Here is a 21,882-nt window from a genome sequence, read left to right on the forward strand (position 1 = left end):
TCTCTTTTGCCTGTGTGCCCAGGGTGAGGCAGAGCGAGGGCTGTGTGTCTGCAACATTCTTAACACCATACCTGCCAACTGTGGCAAGAGGTACACCAGGAGATTGGGGGGGGAGGTGGGCGTGTTGGAGGTGGGGCCCGGCAGGTGCATCATTTGGCACTGCCCACTAAACGTCCCTCACATTTTCTGGCCAATTACAACAGGGGGGGCGGCGGCCACGGTGACGCACCATTGGCGTCATAAGCCCCTCCCCCCCACCACTTTAATATAGAAGAATTTAACTACCGGGAGTTTGCCCTGCTCTTCCTGGAGTCCGGGAGGACTCCCAGAAACACTGCGTAAAACCTCTCTGTACCCATGTACCTGGTTTAGTAATGTTACATTAAACTTTCTCCATTATTTATTTATTCACATTTATTTTATACTAAACGTCAGTACTTTGAATAGAGAGGGAGAAGCAATGTATGTTTTAAAGGGATCAGTAGGAGAATGTGACATTCTCTTACTTTGGGTCTAAAGGGAACAATTAGACACAATGTAACAAGTAGCCTTGTTCATTATTATCAATAACTGACACAGAGTATTTAGTTATTTTACAGCAACGAGTTAGCGCTACCAGATTCCAGCCAGTAAAGACTCAGCCTAAAACATCCAACATGGTGACTGTATCCTTGTGAAGAAGTAGGTCCCGATTTCATTAAAAGGAAGAAAGCTTGGATTCATGTTTCCAACACCCAGCTCGTGCCCATCCCAGCGGAAGGGTCCCTGCTCCTGCCATTAATGGACTGCTTAAGGATTCTGCTTTGACGCCTACTTACCTGCTGTAATTCCTGTGACCTAAGTCAGTTTTCCTATGCATTTTATGAAGAGAAAATCAATGATTCCAGCCATTCAACGTGAGCGCTTTAAGTTTATATATTTTTTTTCATGTCTCTAGGTTTCAGGGGTGGCCCAACTGATTTGCTATACATGGGGGTTACACACGAATAAAGATGGATCATCATCAACATCATCATTTATTTATATAGCGCCACTGATTCCGCAGTGCTGTACAGAGAACTCATTCACATCAGTCCCTGCTCCATTGGAGCTTACAGTCTAAATTCCCTAAATTACACACACACACACACACACACACACACACACACACACACACACACCTTTAAGTCAACAACTGCACTGGGAGATTAGGAAGACGAGGAAGGAGCTTTGTGCAGTGCGCGACATGAAGGACGTTTGGGGCTCTCATCATTTTGAAATGTAAAAATAGAGCCTTAAGTGTCATGCCACCTGACATTTGATGAGGTCACAATATAATCGTCGCCAAATGCACTAAAAAAGTGACAAAAACTAGATGCATGTTACCATATGGGTTTATTAATGAAGCAGCATCTTGAATTTTACATCTTGAATACATCTGTAAAGCTCATTGAAGCTTCTGGACACCTCTTCATCCTTTTTCATGGACTGTGGTCTAATTAAATATATAGTTGAATTTTTATAAAACAAAATACCAGAAAAGGAAAGCAGCCAGTTCCTGGATCCTAACTCCTGCAAAGCCCCAGAGGATGCAGTATCACATTAACACAATATAACTCTATCTAGGCACTGTGTGAATCTCCTGCAGCACTGAATTGCAGCTTGCCAACCCTTCAGCTTTGTCATCTACGCACCGCCATGTTGGGGTTGGCAGGCGTCCTATTGAGCGTCGTGACGTAAAGCGCCGACGCGTAGGATATAAAAGCCGCATCTGGAGGACTTGGCGTTCTCTCTTCACCGCCTAGTACGATCCGGTGACATCCTCCGCCAGGAGACCGGCTACCGGCCAGTCTGTGCTATGATTGGACAGATGAGTCCCCGGGAGTCTCACATCGGTCACAATGTCGGGATCACATCTGACAAGTATCCCGGATAGGCATGTTCAGCTGGTGAGCAATGTGCATGCAGGTCACGTGACCAATACCCTGTATCTCTGTACATAGTGCTGCTCTGGTGCTGTGCAGTGTATCATGAATGTGTATATTGTGACTTATAGTTATGTCTGCCCTGTAAATGAGTCTTCTAGTAGAGCCCTGAGTAACAATCAGATATAGGGGTTTGGTGGAGGTGCTGTATTTCAGGGTGTCTAGATCTGATCAGGGTTATGGACCTTACATATTAAGATCGATGCATTTCCCAGTTGTGTGTTTAGCACTAGTATAATCCATGTATGTGGGAGTGGGACTCACTGGTTATCATTAACCACTTGCACTGACTAGTGTTACTGGTGTTTAGTACACTGGGAGTCCTTAGATGGTTTATGTACTTGTGTTTCTGCTACTCCTGTTATGTAACACAGCGTACAAGCTTTTTAATTATGGATTGCAAATACTTGTGTGAAGCTTACACTTATATAAGTTGACAAGTGCCCTTTGCTAGAAAAGGCTGTTGTACTTCAGATGTGATGGGTGTCCTGCAACGAGATCAGAGTTTACATTTCCACTTCATTTCTGTCCACTGGTGCAGTTTATTCTCTTCTGGTCCCTGATTAGGACAACACCCCCATCAAATGGCTATTCTCAGCTTTGGTTTTCAATGGCTGTGTAGTACTAAGCTGAATAACATGCATGAAATAACTAGTACTATATGTGGCTGAATATGTCCATCATGCCCTTTCATCCATCTCCAGCAAAGTGTCATCATCATCATCACCATTTATTTATATAATGCAACTAATTCCGCAGCACTGTACAGAGAACTCACTCACATCAGTCCCTGCCCATTGGGGCTTAGTCTAAATTCCTTAACAAACACATACACACACACAGACTAGGGTCAATTTGTTTGCAGCCAATTAACCTACTAGTATGTTTTTGGAGTGTGGAAGGAAACCGGAGCACCTGGAGGAAACCCATGCAAACACAGGGAGGACATACAAACTCAACACAGATAAGGCCATGGTTGGGAATTGAACTCATGACCCCAGTGCTGTGAGGCAGAAGTGCTAACCACTAGGCCACCATGCTGCCCATGTTAGGAGGAAGAGGCTTCTGTAAAACAGCAGGGTGGGTTTGAGTGGAAGCCTTGCAGTAATGTAGTGGGAATCTGTGTGTGTGTGTGTGCACTGGGCTAGTGGTGTCACTGACTTAATGTCTACATTCTGTATCTCATCCATGCACTGTCCTAATGCTGCAGGAGGGGCTTCAGTGGTCTGTAATAGGGGGAGGGCGGGGTAGTAATAATACCCTGACATTCCTCTGCAGTGATGAGTAACTCTGGACAATGGGTCTAACAGCCAGTGTTGTCATTTGGTAGTTGCTCTTAGATGGCAGAAAAGGTGCCTCAGGCTCAGTCTTGGTCCCTGTGATTAGATGATCACTTCTGAGTGTTTCGTTAAGAGACAATCTCAATAAGCTGACACTCCTGCAATTATGATGGGACTGAGGAGCCGGAGGTGTGAGCACAAGTCGGTAATGTTCTGGTTACTGGAATACGTGGGAGTGTGTACAGGGTCTCTGCATTACCTTGTATTGAATTGCATCCACTCCATAGACATTGAGGGGTGATCCTGTTTCTTTCAATTGGATTGTTTTTAATATTGCTGGAAATTGCTTGTAATGTGTTAATATTCTCCTGGACCAGTTTTTGCTGACTTTTTTTATATGTTCATGATGGACAGGGACAGAGCCCATGAGATGTGATGGAGGGGAGATACCTGTAGACCTCTAATGGTGGAGCCAACATTCAGCCCAGGTACCACGTCTGCAGCCACAAGACCAAGCATCAGTATAGGTAAGTCTGTCCTCCTATGCGGATAGGTGCTGGGGGTCGGCTCTCTGCAATGATGTAATATCTGAATGCCATCTGATGCCTGATGCTGAACCTCAGAGGCTGTTACTGAGCAAGACGCACGTTCTGTCACCCGTGGAGTTTAATATGACATTATTCCTTATGTTTCTGACTTATCGTAATGCACAACTAATGACTTTAAAGATATCGGTCAATGTTGAACGGTATTGACCAATCTAAAACCTGCTCCTTTATACTGCTGGGGGGGGGGGTCTGCTCTATGTATCTGCCTTTATCTGGGGGTACATATTGGCCTGTATGAGCTGGGTCTCTGCTTAGTGATGAAAAGATTTGGGGTTGGGACTTGAATTGCTTTACTGGGCTGGAATGGTCCAAAAGTAGAGAACCTGTCTGCCTGGTTTGGGGGGTTTCAACCAAAAGACAATTTGTATTTACCCCTTATGTGGCAGATTCTACTGCTGTCTATTTGGGTAATACTCTGCACCCTGAAAACTACACCCAGACACGTCAGTGTTATGCTGCGTCAGTTTGGTAAACAGCAATGGTAACATCTGTCACGAGCTGCTTGGAAATGTTTGTACAAATGCTGGTATCATGGCTGAGTGCACTGAAACCTCTTTAAACACTTTAGTTGTATATAGACAGGTTCTGATCTGTTAAACCCTTGAGCAGTCGGCTGTCTTCAGAAGTTATATTTAGGTGTAATTATAGAAGTGTTGTGTTTTTTGTCTGTTTTCTTGAAAGGGTATTAACCTGAAGACATCACTTTTCTTGTCCCCCTGCAGGGAAAAGGAAGAAACAACCTGGATAACTGATACAGGCAATAATGGGACCCACAATGCAACTCACTGCGCTGTCACCTGATCAACCGGTAACTACACACAACCCTCCTTTGTGTGCTTCTGTATTAATGGGACCATGTTAGGTTTTGTGTGTTATAAACTCACTAATGTCGCTGTGTCTGCATAACTCTGGGCAATGTTTTACCTGCATAGTCTGACTGATAACTACAGCTTAGGGATTGTGTAGCCCTTTTTAAATGCAATTTGAGGGGAGTAAAGACCCCTCGGGCTCTGTCTTGGTCCCTGTGATTAGATGACCTCTTCTGAGTGTTTCGCTAAGAGACAATCTCAATATGCTGACACTCCTGCAATTATGATGGGACCAAGGAGTCTGTTTCCTCTTAGTGGGACTGTTTTATAGGGTAATCCCAGGTCTTCTATAGAGATTGAGGGGTGATTCCGTCCTTGGGGCTGGATTGTTTTAATCTTGCTGGAAATTATTCTAAATGTTTAAATATTCTGCCTGGACCAGTTTGTTTTGTTGACTCCATCTTTTTTGTTCTCAAGATGGACATAGGCAGTCGTGGGATCTAACGGAGAGGGAACGTCTGTAGACGCCAAACTATGGAGCTGACATTCTCCTCCATCTCCATTACAGCGTCTGCAGCCCCAGCACCAAGTCTGGGTAAGTGTCTTCTTGTTGTGGGGGGGTTACATAGAGCAATCTCTGCAATGATGTAATATCTGAATGCCATCTGATGCCTGATGCTGAACCTCAGAGGCTGTTACTGAGCAGGACACACATTCTGTCACCCATGATATTTAGATAATTACAGGTTTACCCTGGTTAATCCAATTCCTAATCTTGGTGTGTAGTAAAACATTCAGCTGACCTCGTGTGGACAGTCAGTGCTCAGTAGAAAGGTGCCCATCTTATGGAACACCCACAATGCACCTCACTGCCCTGGTCAGCTGATCCACCATTAACTACACAAGTGGTCATTATGTTTCCTATGTGCTTGTGAATTAAGGAATCCCTGTCTCCATCTTTTGGTTTTTCTTTAAACAAATAGCAGTTATGGGGCATAATGTGTCCGGTCAGTAGGACCTATTGAAGCGTCTCTGGTCAGGAAATAAACTTGAAACAATGGATGGAGGAAGGGAAGGTTGGACTAGAGCCCACTAATGTCAGTGTTCTATCTCTAGTACAGGACTTGTAGTATCAGTGTCCTGTTGTTCCAGCAGAGATGTAATCTAAATGACAGGCTGGACTCTCTCCAGGGACCAGATGGGGGAAAGTTTTCAGTGAGATAACCAGCTTGTAGACCTACGCACAGCTTATACCAATCTGTTGTATAGATGGGCCTGTAGCTAGAGGAAGGTGATAGTTTGTGGCGGCCCCCTCCTGTATAACTTGGTGGTGGAGTCCCTCTCATATACTTATCATAACTCTTGTGACTCATCTTGTATTAAAGTTGGTTCTCTCCTCGTTCCAGACCCTCGCTGCAGCCAACGCGATCAGTCACTAATGGATCCGTACTGACGCCGCTGGTGGGCTCGATGCAGAACTCTGTTCCCGATTGTGCAGCAGAGGGAGATGTCCTAAGTGCTCCAGCCTGTAACTCAAATAATTAAAGATGAATAAAATGTGAAACTTAATAAACGCGTCTTCTATTCTGTTTGTAGAATTGGAAATGAAAGGTGCTCTGAATCCAGTCACATGTACAAGTACGAGAGGCTGGTTGTGATGGGCGATGAAAGTGTAACTTGATGCACTATACAATATAACCGGCTTTGGGTGTATTAAAACAAGCTCTGTATAATGGACTTCTATACGTCATAAGATCCAGCTTTGTATGTCTCGGCCAGATGAAGCTGTTCTGATGTAAATGGCCTTTATCCTGTGCCAAGCAGGGTGTTTTCTACTAGATAGAAGCTGTGTGTGGACATGAGCAGTCCAGTACAACTAGTATTTATATAAGTGACCCCAGTATACAGTAGGAGTAATCAGATGACTTGTAATGAAATGGGAGGTATATGGTCACTGCTTGTTATCACCTTAGTCTCCAGTGTTGTGGTATTTGATAGATAGATATATATATATATATATATATCTCTATCACCTAACCTAGGCTGTCACTTACTCATGTGGCTGGATCACTGTAATACCCAGTGGCTGTACTTGTACAGTGCTAAACTGAGGAGCGCTCTCCTCGTGCACAGAAAACATAAACTGCATTCCGGCCTGAAGGAAAATCTAATTGGTTTAAGATGTTTTGTCAAAACCCTGTAATATCCCAACCAGGATCATTGCAATTTACAACCATTCTGGTGTCAGGTTTTTTTTGTGTGTATTACATGAAGATTGGAGCTGCTATGTCCTGACGTAAACATGTCTCCTGGTTCATTCCACAAACCTGCAGGAACGTGGTTAGGATGAATGCAGCCCAGTCTATGTAAAACCTGTGTGTATATCTCACAGACCAGAGTGTATCAAAGAAGAACTACATTGTATACAAGATATGAAGCTCCTGTCAGTAAATAAAGTGGTTCTTTCTTACACACTACAGACATTGATTGCACAATACTGACTATAAAGGCTGTTCTATGCAGGTACCAGACCCCTCACACTGAGGAAGGGATAGACCATGAGTGTGTACAAAAGATCCCTCTGGATAAAACACAAATGTACAGTTACTGCAGCTCCAGAGGTTTTAAGATCCATCCAGTGATATGATCATATCAACCACTTGTCAGTCTGTGTCTAGTACATGTGGGACAGTGAGATCAAGTCTCTGATTACTAGGGGTTAGTGCAGGTCTGCTGTCTAAGACAGGTTATCTTTTATTTATAAGGTGTCGGGTAGCACCTGCAGTGCTGTACAGACGGCAGTGATCCATGTACTGAAGAAGAAATACATATAACATGGTGATGCAGGACAGTGAGTGATGGTAGGGAGTCTACCTAGAGGCAGAGGGTGAAGGAAAAATAGGAGAACATGAGGAAAGAGCAGCCTGCTCCTGAAAGCTTACATTCTAGGGGGTAGACATAAGTGGGCTGATATCCATTGAGGGTGAAAGGGGCAGCAATGAGTAGGTAGAGAGGGGGTTGGAAATGTTGGAGGAGGGGATTACATTTAATTCTACAAGCCACGGGGAGCCCGTGTAATGACTAGCAGAGACCGCGGTGGGCAGCAGCTTTGGGGATAGACCTAAGAGGGGTAAGGTGAGTCAGGTAGGCCAGAGTGATGGAGGTTACAGTGATCAAGGTGAGATAACAAGTGAATAAGAGATTTGGTGGCTTCTGTGGTGATAGAGGGCTGAATCTTGGGTATTTTCCAGAGGTGGAAGCAGGATTTTGAGGGACAGAATGAGGTTTGTAGAAGAGGGAGCAGTCTGTGACCCCAGGGTATCCGACTCGAAGACCAGAGAGGGAGAAGTGAGGGAGTGCTGGAAAGGGGGAAGATGATTAGCTCAGTCTTGGAAATAATCCGTTTAATAAAGCGCTGGAACATCCAAGTTGAGCTGGCCAGGAGACATGACATTGATAAATAATCGTCTGCCGTTGAGAGGCGCAGGGCTCCACAGACCCCATGGTGCCTATAAAATTAGGCAAAGTCCTCTACCTCCTGGGGAACTGCGGTGCTGTCCTGGCGGTGTAGAAAAACACCAGTATCTGGTTTTGTAAAGTGCCAGAACAATTCTTTTATTATACAAAAGTATCATACAAAATAAATAACAAAATATATTTATTTTGGAGCCATCAAATCATCGTTATATCCTGATAACAGGACATGTGTTATGTAGTAGAATTAAATAAGAACATATTATACCATCAATCATTTCCTGGAACATTAAACACCGGCTTGTCTCATGGTCCACTTTATATTACAGGAAGTGGGTCACGTGACCTCTAGATTTATTACAATTTTTTTAAATCTTTCCATTCTATAATGAATGGCAGTGTAATCATGTATATTAACCCTTTCAATGTACAGAGAGGAGACAGCTCAGCCAGCAATAAATTGCCCTCCTGGGTTTGAGGGAGCATAGAAAATGGACATTGGGGGGGGGGGGGGTAACCGGAGTGTGATAGAGAAGGGTTATGCTAATGGTTTTATGTTGGGGTAATGCCTGTAAGAGTAGTGAGCTGTGTGTATGGTCTGATGTTTTTTTTAGCAGGTACCATATAAAGCGGTTTTAAAATTTGGCTGGATTTTGCGTTCTAAAATATTGGCCGAGCTCTGCTGTAGTGGTGACATAAGCAGCATTTCAGAGGTAGAGAGAATAAACAGCATAGCAGTAATTATATAGACTCCCACCAGGGGGCAGCAGAGTGCTTGAATGAATACGGTAGTTTTTATTCAGTTACTGCAGAATATAAAAGTCCCATATACTATGTTATATGGGAAACTGCAGAGTGTGAGACAAGAATGCACAGCATGTAGTCTGCTCCTGTCCTCAGCTCTATGCCGGTACATTTACTGTTTCCAAAGCTTCTACCACAAGAGCTGTATGTAGCGTTTTCACCTTGATTGGGGGACTCAACTCCATCGAAAAAAGGTTAAAACGCTGTAGCCGGTCACACACACACAAACTGTAAGACGCTGAGCAGTAGAAAATCAGCGTTTTCTCTAATAAAATGCTGAAACACTCATGAAAATACTCTTGTGTTTGAGATTTTGTTTGAAGCAGAAATATGCTGATCTGGTGATTATATTAGTATAATGAACATACCCATGCAATAGAGTTCAAATCAATAGGAAACACGGAAGGTGTCTGCATTGGGGGCATTTAGAAACATTTGCATATTTGCATTGTAATCTGTGTACCAGTGTTTATAACTATACATCGTACTTGCCAACTTTTCCTCATTGGCTTCAGGGAGATCCCAGGGGAGGTGGGCGTGCGGGGGTGGGGCTTGACGAATCACATAATTTTGGCCCCGCCCCTGAACGATTGTCACCATTTTGGCCAATAAATGCAGGCTAAGATGACACAATATTTGCGTCATTAAGCCCCCCCCCCACCATTTATCTACTGGGAGGCGAGAACAGGGAGGTTGCCCTGCTTTCCTGGGAGCCCGGGAGGTCTCCCAGAAATGCGTTAGTCTCCCAGACATTCTGGGAGAGTAGGCAACTATGTGTTAAAGAAAAGCAGCTAATGAATCTGTAGATACTGAAGTGTCTTTGACAGGTAAGACAACATGACTTCAGTAATGGAGACAGAAATGTAAGTCTTTGATTAAATCTTGGTCTCCATGAAAATGGCCACCTCCATAGCCATCAATACATGGACATAGGACACAATTTGTGAACGGTGTCATCATGCCACAGATGGCGAAGCCAACCATGTCTTGTACTGGCTCAGCATCAGGGAGAATGCCAGACTCTTCAGGGAGTGAGGGAGATCACCCCTATTTCAGGGAGTCTCCCTGACATTCAGGGAGAGTTGGCAAGTATGCTATACATCATAGGTCCACATGAAAAAATCTGCAACTTTAAATTGCTTATTGCATGCAGTTACACCAAGCTGCCTCAAGGTGGAGCTAGTGGTCCATCAATAGATACATTTGACCGGTTGATGCTTTATTGAGGTGTCTTTGACTAGTAGAGCACTTTTTGTATTCAATCTTCACCTTCTATTAGTCCTTATGTCTCCAGTTTTGAAGTGACTAGCCATTTAGATCAGTAGATTGCACACAGCAGCACAGATTATTTCAGGAGATCAGTGTATTGATTGTATTGGCAGTGACCTATCCACTCGTGATGTTAGTGAAGACGAGCTGCATGCAACAGGGGCAGTGACATGATGTGAGGAGAGGAATGGAGGCAGCAGGAAGCCACAGACTGAGAGTTATATAGTGGAAGGAGCATGGTCCACAGCAGCACAGAGTATATCAGGAGATGAGTGATGTGTCAGTGAGGACAGGGCTGCATGTGACAGGGACATGATGTGAGGAGGGGAATAAAATATTTTGTGTCTTAATCTCAAACCATCTTTATAGTGGCCCAATTAAACTATTATTGTTATGTTTAAATTGCATAGTATCCCAGAAAAAGGATTGATTTACTTCTATTACCCTCTCTCATATCGCCCAGTCGGTGGCACCGCTATGGCTGTATTTATTATCCTTTATTTACATTTTACGCAACGCTTTACAGAGAATCACTCACATCAGTTCCTGCCCCTTTGGAGCTTACAGTCTAAATTCTCTCCCACATGAATATACACAGGTGCATTTTGTCAGAAACCAATTAACCCACCAGTATGTTTTTGGACAGTGGTTATAAACTAGAGCGCCTACATACAAACGCCACACTGATGGGGCCCTGGTCAGAATGGATCCCAGTGCTGGGAGGAAGCAATGCTAACCACTGTGCAGCACAGCTAATGAATATTCATAAGTTATGTAGTGTGTGTCCCCCCACCAAATGTTTTGTCCACCCTTCATCCTCAGTCACGGACTTTGATTAATAAATATGCTGTATTATTAGTGTAAATCACCTCCCCCACCAGCACCTACACCACAATTTCCTCAGTCTCCCACGGCCGCTGCCTTGGTGTCACACGTGGCTCTACCTCTTGGTTTACTCCTCACATACACTGTCTCTTGTAGTCTTGTCTTCGTCAGTTATGTTGCTATAATATACCCTTTCTTACCCAAGACGCAAACAATACTGTTACCCACTCTCATCATCTCTTATTTCGGGGCTCCTGCTATCTGGCGTTCCCTCCCCTATCTGTCCCCCACTTCAATCCATCCTAAATGCTGCAGCAAGACTGACATTCCTCTATCGCTGCTCAGCATCCACCGAACAACTCTGCAAATCCCTCCAGCCCTCAGTAACAGCAGCTCCTCACATCTCATCTGGATATAACATCCTGCACGTGGTCGTAGACGCACCTCTGCAGCAGTAATGATCACCAGAGACAGCAAACATGACCGGTGTCAGGTGCAGACACCAGCGGGACTGAGTATCTCTGCAATGGTGGGAATGGGTCCCCCCAGTTCTAATAGAGAATGGGGGTCAGTTAGAAAGAAAATGCATGTTTGATTGGGATTCTCCCTTAAGCAACAATCAAGAAAATGCTTCTATTACTGCTAATAAAATCGCCTTTGTACTGTTGTTCCGACAATGCCAAATGTTCCATTATATATATATATATATATATATATATATATATATATATATATATCTATATATATATATATATCTATATATAGTAATTTGCTTTCATGTATTGTGAAAACAATCTTTGTACCTGTAATTTAACTTAGCTTGTTGAACAAAACAATTAAAAAAATTTCCAAATAAAAAAAGAAACATTCCGTCCCTGCATATGAAAGGGAGATACTACGATATGTTACAATATTCTTTCATAGGGTAATATATAAGAAAATAATAACTGTTGACATTTGTACACAATATGCTATGCCGTACAGTAACCACTAGATGGCGACAATACCAGCACTTTGCACACATGTCATGTTTGTGATGTGTAATGCAGATAATAATTGTCTAGTAAACACAATGTTAATTATGTATAATTGTAACATAATATCAATCATTTCATATAACAAAGTGTCTAAACAGCTAATGATGATGTGAGAGAGGTGATGACTCATGTCTTGTTATCATCATCTAAGTTACAACTCAGGGAGAGACTGCAAACCAGTCTTCCCAGGATCACAGTTTCTCCTCATGATATATATAGATATATATTCTCTAGAAAACAAGGATCCAATTACCTTCTATAATGGAAGCAGTATATACAGTGAGAAACACCTGAGATAATGCATCATTATGTGATGTTATCCCCATTCCTTTGTATAACACTTTTGTGTTAGATGTCACTTGATATCCCGTCTAAACTCTATATTTACAGTCATGGCCAAAAGTTTTGAGAATGACACAAATATTATTTTTCACAAAGTCTGCTGCCTCAGTTTTTATGATGGCAATTTGCATAAACTCCAGAATGTCATGAAGAGTGATCAGATGAATTGTAATTAATTTCAAAGTCCCTCTTTGCCATGACAATGAACTTTATCCCAAAAACATTTCCACTGCATTTCAGCCCTGCCACAAAAGGACCAGCTGACATCAGGTCAGTGATTCTCTCGTTAACACAGGTGAGAGTGTTGATGAGGACAAGGCTGGAGATCACTCTGTCATGCTGATTGAGTTCAAATAACAGACTGGAAGCTTTAAAAGGAGGGTGGTGCTTGAGATCACTGTTCTTCCGCTGTTAACCATGGTTATCTGCAAGGAAACACGTGCAGTCATTATTGCTTTGCACAAAAAGGGCTTCACAGGCAAGGATATTGCTGCTAGTAAGATTGCACCTAAATCAACCATTTATCGGAACATCAAGAACTTCAAGGAGAGAGGTTCAATAGTTGTGAAGAAGGTTTCATGGTGCCCAAGAACCGTCAAGCGCCAAGACCGTCTCCTAAAGTTGATTCAGCTGCGGGATCATGGCACCACCAGTGCAGAGCATGCTCAGGAATGGCAGCTGGCAGGTGTGAGTGCATCTGCACACACAGTGAGGCAAAGACTTTTGGAGAATGGCCTGGTGTCAAGAAGGCCAGTAAAGAAGCCACTTCTCTCCTGGAACAACATCAGGGAGAGACTGATATTCTGCAAAAGGTAGAGGGATTGGACTGCTGAGGACTGAGGTAAAGTCATTTTCTCTGATGAATCCTCTTATAGATTGTTTGGGGCATCTAGAAAAACGCTTGTCCGGAGAAGGAAAGGTGAGCGCTACCATCAGTCCTGTGTCATGCCAACAGTAAAGCATCCTGAGACCATTCATGTGTGGGGTTGCTTCTCAGCCAAGGGAGTGGGCTCACTCACAATTGTGCCTAAGAACACAGCCATGAATAAAGAATGTTACCAAAACATCCTCCAAGAGCAACTTCTCCCAACCATCCAAGAACAGTTTGGTGATGGGCAATGCCTTTTCCAGCATGATGGAGCACCTTGCCATAAGGCAAAAGTGACAACTAAGTGGCTCTGGGATCAAAATATCAAAATTTTGGGTCCATGGCCAGGAAACTCCCCAGACCTTAATCCCATTGAGAACTTGTGGTCAATTCTCAAGAGGCGGATGGACAAATAAAAACCCACAAACTCTGAGAAACTCCAAGAATTGATTAGACAACAATGGGCGGCCATCAGTCAGTATGTGGCCCAGAAGTTGATTGACAGCGTGCCAGGGCGAATTGCAGAGGTCCTCAAAAGAAGGGTCAACATTGCAAATATTGACCCTTTGCATAAACTTAATGTAATTGTCAGTAAAAGCCTTTGACGCTTATGAAATGCTTGTAATATTACTTCAGTATACCAGAGCAACATCTGACAAAAAGGTCTAAAAACACTGAAGAAACAAACTTTGTGAAAACCAATACTTGTGTCATTCTCAAAACGTTTGCCCATGACTGTACATGTATAAAGTCACTATGCTGGTACATATATAATGCTATAAAGGGATCACCTACTAACATTGCATGTAGGACTAAACATGGCAGCCAATAAGACACTTGTTTTCATTGTCTAACTTGTGCTAGAGAAAAGCTGATTGTTGATTGGTTGCTGTGGTTCAGTGTAAATGTTGCACCTGAATGTAATACTAAGTATTAGAGTCCTAAATCCAGGACAGTTAACGTAATGTAACCAGTATCAACCAATCAGTCTGCTGCATATTAGCATCTTCATGACTATAGGTGGTTAGTACATAAGTAACATTTTTGCACCATTGTTTTTGCCAGAAATACCTATCTATTTATTTATATCATTTCTTATCCTATCCAAGTAAATCTTTAATTGTGTTTTTAAGACAGATCTGTGTCTATAGGATTCCCCTCCACATTAATTTATGTAGCAGGGCTCCTCTCAGTGTCTGTATTAGGAGGTATTCCGTGGTCATGTCTGTGTGTGTACATTCCTCTCCTCGTTACTCTATGTAGCCGGGCTCCACAATGTGATTTAGGTGGAGGTGGTCCTGTCTGTACAATATTCCCCTTCTTATTACTTTCCATAGCAGAGCTCCTCACAGTGACTATAAGAGGAGGTGCTCAGTGACCTGTGTGTACTACTATATCACTAAGTAGCAGTAATTATTTTTCTTTCCTTCATTCTGGTTTTTGGTACCTCTTAACTACCAGATCTTCAGGTAAAAGGGAGAGAGAGGCGTGTGTGTGACTAAAATAAATACATTTAAAAAATCATCAGATGTGAATATATAAAGTTCAACTATTGACAGAAATTAACAAACAATTGTATTTCCTATGAATCGCCTTTATTAGGTATGGAAAGGTATTTGTAACAACTTTATTAATAAAGTTAACACAAATGACAAAATAGAAAATGTCACTGATTAATAAAAAAAAACAATAATAAGAAAATAAATAAAAATCTAACTACACACACACACACACACACACACACACACACACAATTCTCAGCTAAGTACCTGGGCATCAATGGGTTAGTAGATGGTATATATCATTGTATATTTAAATAAGAAATACTACTGCTACAAGGACCTGCATCTTACATAGCATTGCCAGTGAGCATTAGTTGTAATGTGGGATGTTTTCCTGTTATAACTAATACTTGTTTATACAATGCCAATTTCTTTCTAAATACATGTTTCTGCACACATAAAAGAACTCTCAGTCATATCCAAAGTGGTGGAACATGCAAGCGAGTGCTCCATGATGAATACAGCTATACATTCAGAGTTCTAATAGGTCTCAGTCATACCCAAAGTGGTGGAATATGCAAGCGAGTGCTCCATGATGAATACAGCTATACATTCAGAGTTCTAATAGGTCTCAGTTGAAATATCAAATGATTTGTGTGTATAGATTCTGACCCGTGACTTTTCAGCGGGAAATTGAGTGTAACTTATTTTAGAAGAGTGAGTGAACCGAAATTCGAATGGCTAGTTCACCACACACGCGTAGGTGGATAGATAGTACATCTCAGTATCCTTATCACGTTGGTGGTCACACACACTTGTGAAATATCTATTGAAAACGTATGTGTTGAAGAAAATGTTTCCTTTGTTTTGGAACCATACTTATGATTATAGATGCTGAGTTTGTGTTTTATTGAGAAGTAACACTCCATGTGTGTTGCATGTTCGGCACAAGTCGTCTTATTCCTTTCTCGTCCATCTGTTGCTGTCTGTCATCGAACTTACTAAGTGTTGAAAACTATCTCAAAGTGACTGGTGCACCCATTTGTTTCTTAGCTCCACCGTCTGAACTATACAGTCCATTGAGCACCCCAATAAATGTAGTACAACCCCTTTGTTACAACACCAGTGAGGTGCCCACGACGCGTGAGCTCCGGCTGCATGGGAGGAAGTGTTTCACTAACGGCATTGCAGAAAGGACCTGGGCAATCTGATGGCGATTGTGACCACTGCCACTGCTATGGTTAAGCTCATCTTCTCCTAGCATTACACGTTTAATGAGAAAGAGATTCCTGGTCCAACATAATAAAACGCATAAACAGGCTCGGAGAACCGATGAGCGAAGGTGTAGAGACAATCATAGGTGTCCACGTCGTAAAACGAGACCTTTCCTTTGTCGCAGTCTAAAAACGTCCCCACTTTTTGTACTCGTCTCGGCTCATTTGTTCCTATGCTGTTAAGTAAAGCAGACTCACCTGGCATGGGTTTCTGAGAAAACATAATGGGTTCAGGAGGGGTAGAAAGAGCGAAATAACCTTCGTTCGTTGCCCTAATAGCCCATATCCCAACCTCAGGGCACTCGCGCTGGCCCCCTGTCCGTCTCACCGACTGATTGGCTATCCCCAGAGACCAGAAATTGCCGCTTTGCTCCAGGATTTCTGTCTCCCAGTAGTGGGTGCCTGTGGAAAAGGGGGTTTGAGCAAGTACACAGGGTTCTGTGTCAAACCTCTCAGGGTATTCCGGGACGTCTTGAACCACGTCGCTGGTTGAAATGCTACGATAGTCCGAGAAAAGGCGCAGACCACAATAAGCGGTGCGAGGATCGAACAACATTGGATCTGAAAGAGTTAAGTTAAAGCAAAGCAGTTACAGAAAACGGTCTTCAAACAGCAAAGACAAAACGCACATAAATACGATCACTGAACACATTTTCTGATTGAGTGATGCCACTCAGGGCCGTAACTAGGGCTGTGCGACAGGGGCGACCGCCCAGGGCGCAACGCTGAAGGGGGGCGCAATTTAGGAATATTTTAGGTTAATTTGGTTAAAATTGAGGGGTAGGGGAGCGCAATTTGTCTTTCTCGCCCAGGGCACTAGAATTCTAAGTTACGGCTCTGATGCCACTGCATGGGGCCTGAGTGCACACTGACAAACAGTGTGAGTGTGAGTGTGAGAGACAGAATGAAAAATAGTAGAAGAATCAGACAGAGAAATAAAGACAAAAATATATCTAAAAAAATAAATAAAAGTGAGCAAAGAAAAGTAAATCTTTCTCCAATGGATGGATAGACTGATCGTATACATACCCCTTTTAATGGAAACTCTCCTCCATTCTAGAAAGAAAGAAAAAAAAAAAATAATTAAGCACATTTGTGATCTAATTTTTTTACACAGTTTAACTTTCCAAATATTAGGACAAGACGTCATAAAACACTAAAACAAAAAGCACCGGAGAACCAGGTGACTGGCTTGATTTAAAGAAAGTATACAGCTAACAAGAACTGTACATGCATATTGTCTAACAGATCCAAATATAAGCACCAGAGTTTAAATGCTTTACTCAAATGTAATAAACAGAGCTTGTACTTTACACTGACCGATTTACCTGCAGCTATACTAATGGGCGCCATGTACCTACAGACAGACATGTCCTTGACTGAATCAATATTCATGAGAATGCAGCCTATCAAATCACTAGGAATTAATGACATCATGGAGACATTAGGCACACAGAAGTCCTTGACTGTGTCGTTGTTAGACTTTTCTTTTGCAGGATTTATATTACACTAGTATTGTGCAGTGCGCAAAGATTTGGACACAGTAAAGGTGGTTTATGTAAGTGCATTAGGTGCTTGCTGCAAGGGGTTTGCAATTATGCCTTTTATACAGATTATAGTGAAGTCTGAAGCTGGTCTGATTTTCCATTGATTATCTTCCTCTCGTTCTCAGTAACTTCTGACATGTTTATACAAGTTCAAAATGATTGAACCCTCTACAGAATGATAATTCTGCCACCCTAATGGTCTTACATGCAATGTACAGGACACCCAGCTTCTCAATAAAAAACAAATTCAGCAGAGACACAACTACAGCAGTATTCTTAACATACAAATAATTTTCCCCACTCACATAAGTTTTCAATAGATATAATAGGGCGTGTGTCTATGACTTTGATAAGGAGACTTACATCTGTTTATCAAAATTGTCCTGTTTCACTTGGACATGTGATCAGACATTCACTGGAATTTATGTACATTCTCTGTTTAGTCAAATGTACGCTGCTCATAGGCAAACCGAGGGGGGTTCCCTAGTCCCTGGAAACCTCCCTCCAAGCCTGGGGCACTGTATAATTGAGATGGCTGGACCCTGCTCCCGCTTCACACGGGCCTGCTTGAAAAGGGAGAGCTGCGTGCACCTAACAGTAGTGCACGTAGCATTGCCCATGTATATTATGAGGATAGGAAGAGTTGGAGAGCAGCCCAGCACTGTCTAAAATTATAGCCACGCCCCCATGCATGCTGGTCACGCCCACTGGCGGCGTGGTGTGGAAACCCCCCTCTACAAATTCTTCGTTTTCCCCTGCTGCTGGAAATAGCTACACATCTATATATATAGCTCACGGAAAAGCCACGTGTTACAACTTAATATGCAGAGAACATATTACATTCCTAACAAACTAATGCAGTAATCATTGACCATTATCAATCAGACTATACAATAATAACTCTGGTATTCCTATTTATCGGTACTCTTTCAACAGAATTAGGGGACTGACCAATTCACGAATGGAAAAACGTGCTCCTATTACTTTTATTATATGCGTGTTCCTCATCCCAATATCACAATTCTCTTACGTTACCCTAGTGGAGACACTCACCAATTTCACTTTTCAAGCGCTCTGAAAATAGAAGACAGACATCATATTTCAAAAAGAGATCCCAGGGACAGAGTGCAGAACATACAGGCTGCACGTTATACAACAAGGGACCACTGGGATCTCCTTGTATCTCAGACTATTACCATTTATTTCTTTACAGGATTCACTAGACCAGGTTGTGTAATGTGCAGGTCTCAGAGGACAGTAAAATGATGAAGGACGACACTAACAGTCTGCAGAGACGCATCTAATTCTCACTCTGATATATAATCTGTATATTGTTTACTAGTCTTATACCATACTTTCCAATTTTTTCTCGTTGGCTTCAGAGAGATCCCAGGGGAGGTGGGCATGCGGGGGCGGGGCTTGACGGATCGCATCATTTCGGCCCGCCCCTAAACGATTGTCACAATTTTGGCCAATTACAGCAGGGGACACAATATTTGCGTCATTAAGCCCCGCCCCCACTACTTATCTATTGCAGGGGCGAGAACCGGGAGGTTGCCCAGACATTTGGAGAGAGTAGGCAACTATGCATTAAAGAGAAGCAGCTAATTAATCTCTAGAGACTGAAGTGTCTTTTACATTTCTGTCTCCATTACTGAAGTCATGTTTTCTTACCTGTCAGTCTTTGATTAGATCTTGGTCTCCATGAAAATGGCCACCTCCATAGGCATCAATACATGGACATAGGACACAATTTCTGAACTGTGTCGTCATCCCACAGATGGCGAAGCCAACCACGTCTTGTACTGGCTCAGCATCAGGGAGAATGCCAGACTCTTCAGGGAGTGAGGGAGATCACCCCTAATTCAGGTAGTCTCCCTGACATTCAGGAAGCGTTGGCAAGTATGTATTATACTACAGTCTGTCTACTGTACACATAGTGCAGGCAGGACATTGAGGACTAGGCGGGACAGCAGACTTGGATTAAGGTAATATGACAGGAAGATGTCATAGATTCAGCATTATTTATGCTAACATTTTATAACCAATGTCTGGCTGCTCTGGGACTTGTAGTTCCGCAGAGGCTGGCGAGTCTCTGCTTACCCACCTCATGGTTTAGACCAGGCCTGTCCAACCTGCGGCCCTCCCGGTGTTGTGAAACTACAAGCCCCAGCATGCTTTGCCAGTAGACAACCAGTTGATAGCTGAAAGGGCATGCTGGGACTTGTAGTTTCACAACACCTGGTTTAGACCCTGCCATCCTTAACCACACTCTCAAGTCTCTCTTACGTGTCAGTTGTGAACTACATAAAATGTAATTCAAATTTTATTAGCGCATAAATTGTCTGGTCATCTAAGCCCCAATATGTGATCAGACCCCATTCTGATAGGACGCAAATGAGGAATTGTCACCACATAAATGGGAGGCGTTGTTGGCAGCGCGGTGTCTCCCCACCTCCGCCGGCATATCACCACGGAGGATTAATTTTTATGATATTATATGACTTAACTATGTTAGAACAGAAGCAGTAATGTGTAATCAGCACAACGATCTGCTGTTCTAAAGGTGATTAGTGTAAATAAACACCTGTAGATTACAGGGATCGGAGACGAAGTTACATCATTCCATCGCAATTTGGCAGCTTTGCTATAAACAGCGGTTACACAACACTCCAGTGTCAACATTCCCAGATAAATCCATCTGAGCAATTCAGGCCATGCCAATTTCCAGCAAGATTACAGCTCTTATGGGGAATGGAAATTGAGACTGTCCTGTACAAATTGGGACTATTAGCAGGATCACATCACAAATATCTCTGTGCCATTTGTGGTGCATGAAACATGACAGTGTATCAGAACATTTGTGCATATTAAGGATTATTTAATAAAACGATGGAAGGTGTCAGAAGAGCGGAACTGTCGTACTTCAGAGGTAACTTACTAATATAGGTGTAAGTGTGCGGTAAAGAACCCAAGTGCCTTTCACTGCAGGACTCCTGCAGGGAAAGGGGAATGTGACGTTTGTAGGCCTCTCCCCCAGGGCCGGTGTTAGGGTCCATGGCGCCCTAGGCATTTTTTTCAAAATCGGCGCCGCCCCCCCCCGCAAAAATCGGCGCCCTCCTCCCCCCTCACCCCGTCTTTCCTTACCTTGTCTCACCACCGTCGCCTCTCTGCTCCGTCTCCTCCCCTCCACTCACTGACACTAGTGAGTGTAGGGGAGGAGACGGAGCAGAGAGGTGGCGGTGGTGAGCGATAGCCTCTTCCCCCCTCCCCGTGCATCTGAATGCTGTGCGGCGGCCGTGACAGGTATGGTCAGTGGTCGCCGCACAGTTTTAAAGTAATTTACCATTCTGTGGCGCCCTCCAGAGCCCGGCGCCCTAGGCAAGTGCCTAACCTTGCCTAATGGGAGCGCCGGGCCTGCTCTCCCCATAATAGTCCCCAGACCTGCACTGCATACCCTGGAGCTGGTTATCACTATAGTAAAGAGACCCCAGACTCATAGGGGGAATTCAATTGCTGGGGATGCGGCGAGCAGACATCGCGCTGCGCATAATGCCCTAAACAATTTACGGTAGAAATCTCCCCTCATTTTCCCTCGTAGACTATAAAAATGCATTGTATGTACTGTATGCATTACGAACATCTTTATGTATTTACTGTAAAAAATATATATATATATATTTTTTTTTTAACAATCCATATTTTTATTAGTGATTATACTGTTTAGAGTTGTTCATTTAATTTATGATTTTTTTTTGTACATGTTCTAATGTGACTTTTATATCACACATAAGCTTGTGCATATACTGCCGTCTGTTCCGTGTGTCTGTGTAAGTAACATTTAGGCAGAGCCTACGTACACCCAAGTGGACACGTATCTTGAGCTACGGTCACATTCTGTGCTCTTTAAACGCAAATTGCGTCCAGGTTGCTTCCGAACATGAATCAGGTACTATGGTAAGTGTTCTATGCCCCCCTTACCCATTGGTACCCTAGATAACTATCTAATGGCAGCTCAGCTCCTGTATATGGTAGGCATTGAACTAAAGGTGGTAGACACAGGGGGCAGGTGAGTCTGACAAGTATATCCTTGTAACAATACCGCAATGCCATACAAATAATATTTTATTTCACATCAGTCCCTGCCCAAGTAGGGCCTTAGCAGTTCATTGTATGGGCGATACAGCCATTCATCATGTGGGTCGAAAATGATTTGAATCTGAACTTGCAGAAACAAGGAGAGAAAGATGAGAGGCGGCAGCTGCATTGGGCCCCCCAA

At 43.0% G+C, this 21,882-nt stretch overlaps 1 protein-coding gene and 1 long non-coding RNA gene across 3 annotated transcripts in view; one reads left to right on the plus strand and one right to left on the minus strand.

Moving 5' to 3' along the window:
- Positions 1-21,882, minus strand: part of LOC142101929 (butyrophilin subfamily 1 member A1-like) — a 113,789-nt gene that overhangs the window by 81,620 nt on the left and 10,287 nt on the right. Inside the window, exons 6-8 of one of the 2 annotated variants that reach the window (XR_012679155.1) lie at positions 18,657-18,677; positions 17,086-17,112; positions 15,033-16,617 (exon numbers count right to left, since the gene is read on the minus strand). Coding sequence is in view for 1 of the 2 variants with exons in the window: in XM_075186376.1 (XP_075042477.1) it covers positions 16,046-16,617; positions 17,086-17,112; positions 18,657-18,677 (620 nt within the window). In the remaining variant the exon portion in view is untranslated. Of the gene's footprint in view, positions 1-14,853; positions 16,618-17,085; positions 17,113-18,656; positions 18,678-21,882 lie in introns of those variants that run through there. The other variant, XM_075186376.1, reaches the window with a different exon arrangement.
- On the plus strand, positions 1,758-6,234 carry LOC142101939 (uncharacterized). The gene is made up of 5 exons (XR_012679161.1): positions 1,758-1,928; positions 3,659-3,771; positions 4,575-4,660; positions 5,139-5,256; positions 6,068-6,234. It is a non-coding gene; the product is annotated as an uncharacterized LOC142101939 (long non-coding RNA).

Source organism: Mixophyes fleayi, chromosome 9 (assembly GCF_038048845.1).
Source record: "Mixophyes fleayi isolate aMixFle1 chromosome 9, aMixFle1.hap1, whole genome shotgun sequence".
NCBI classification, from domain to species: domain Eukaryota; kingdom Metazoa; phylum Chordata; class Amphibia; order Anura; family Limnodynastidae; genus Mixophyes; species Mixophyes fleayi.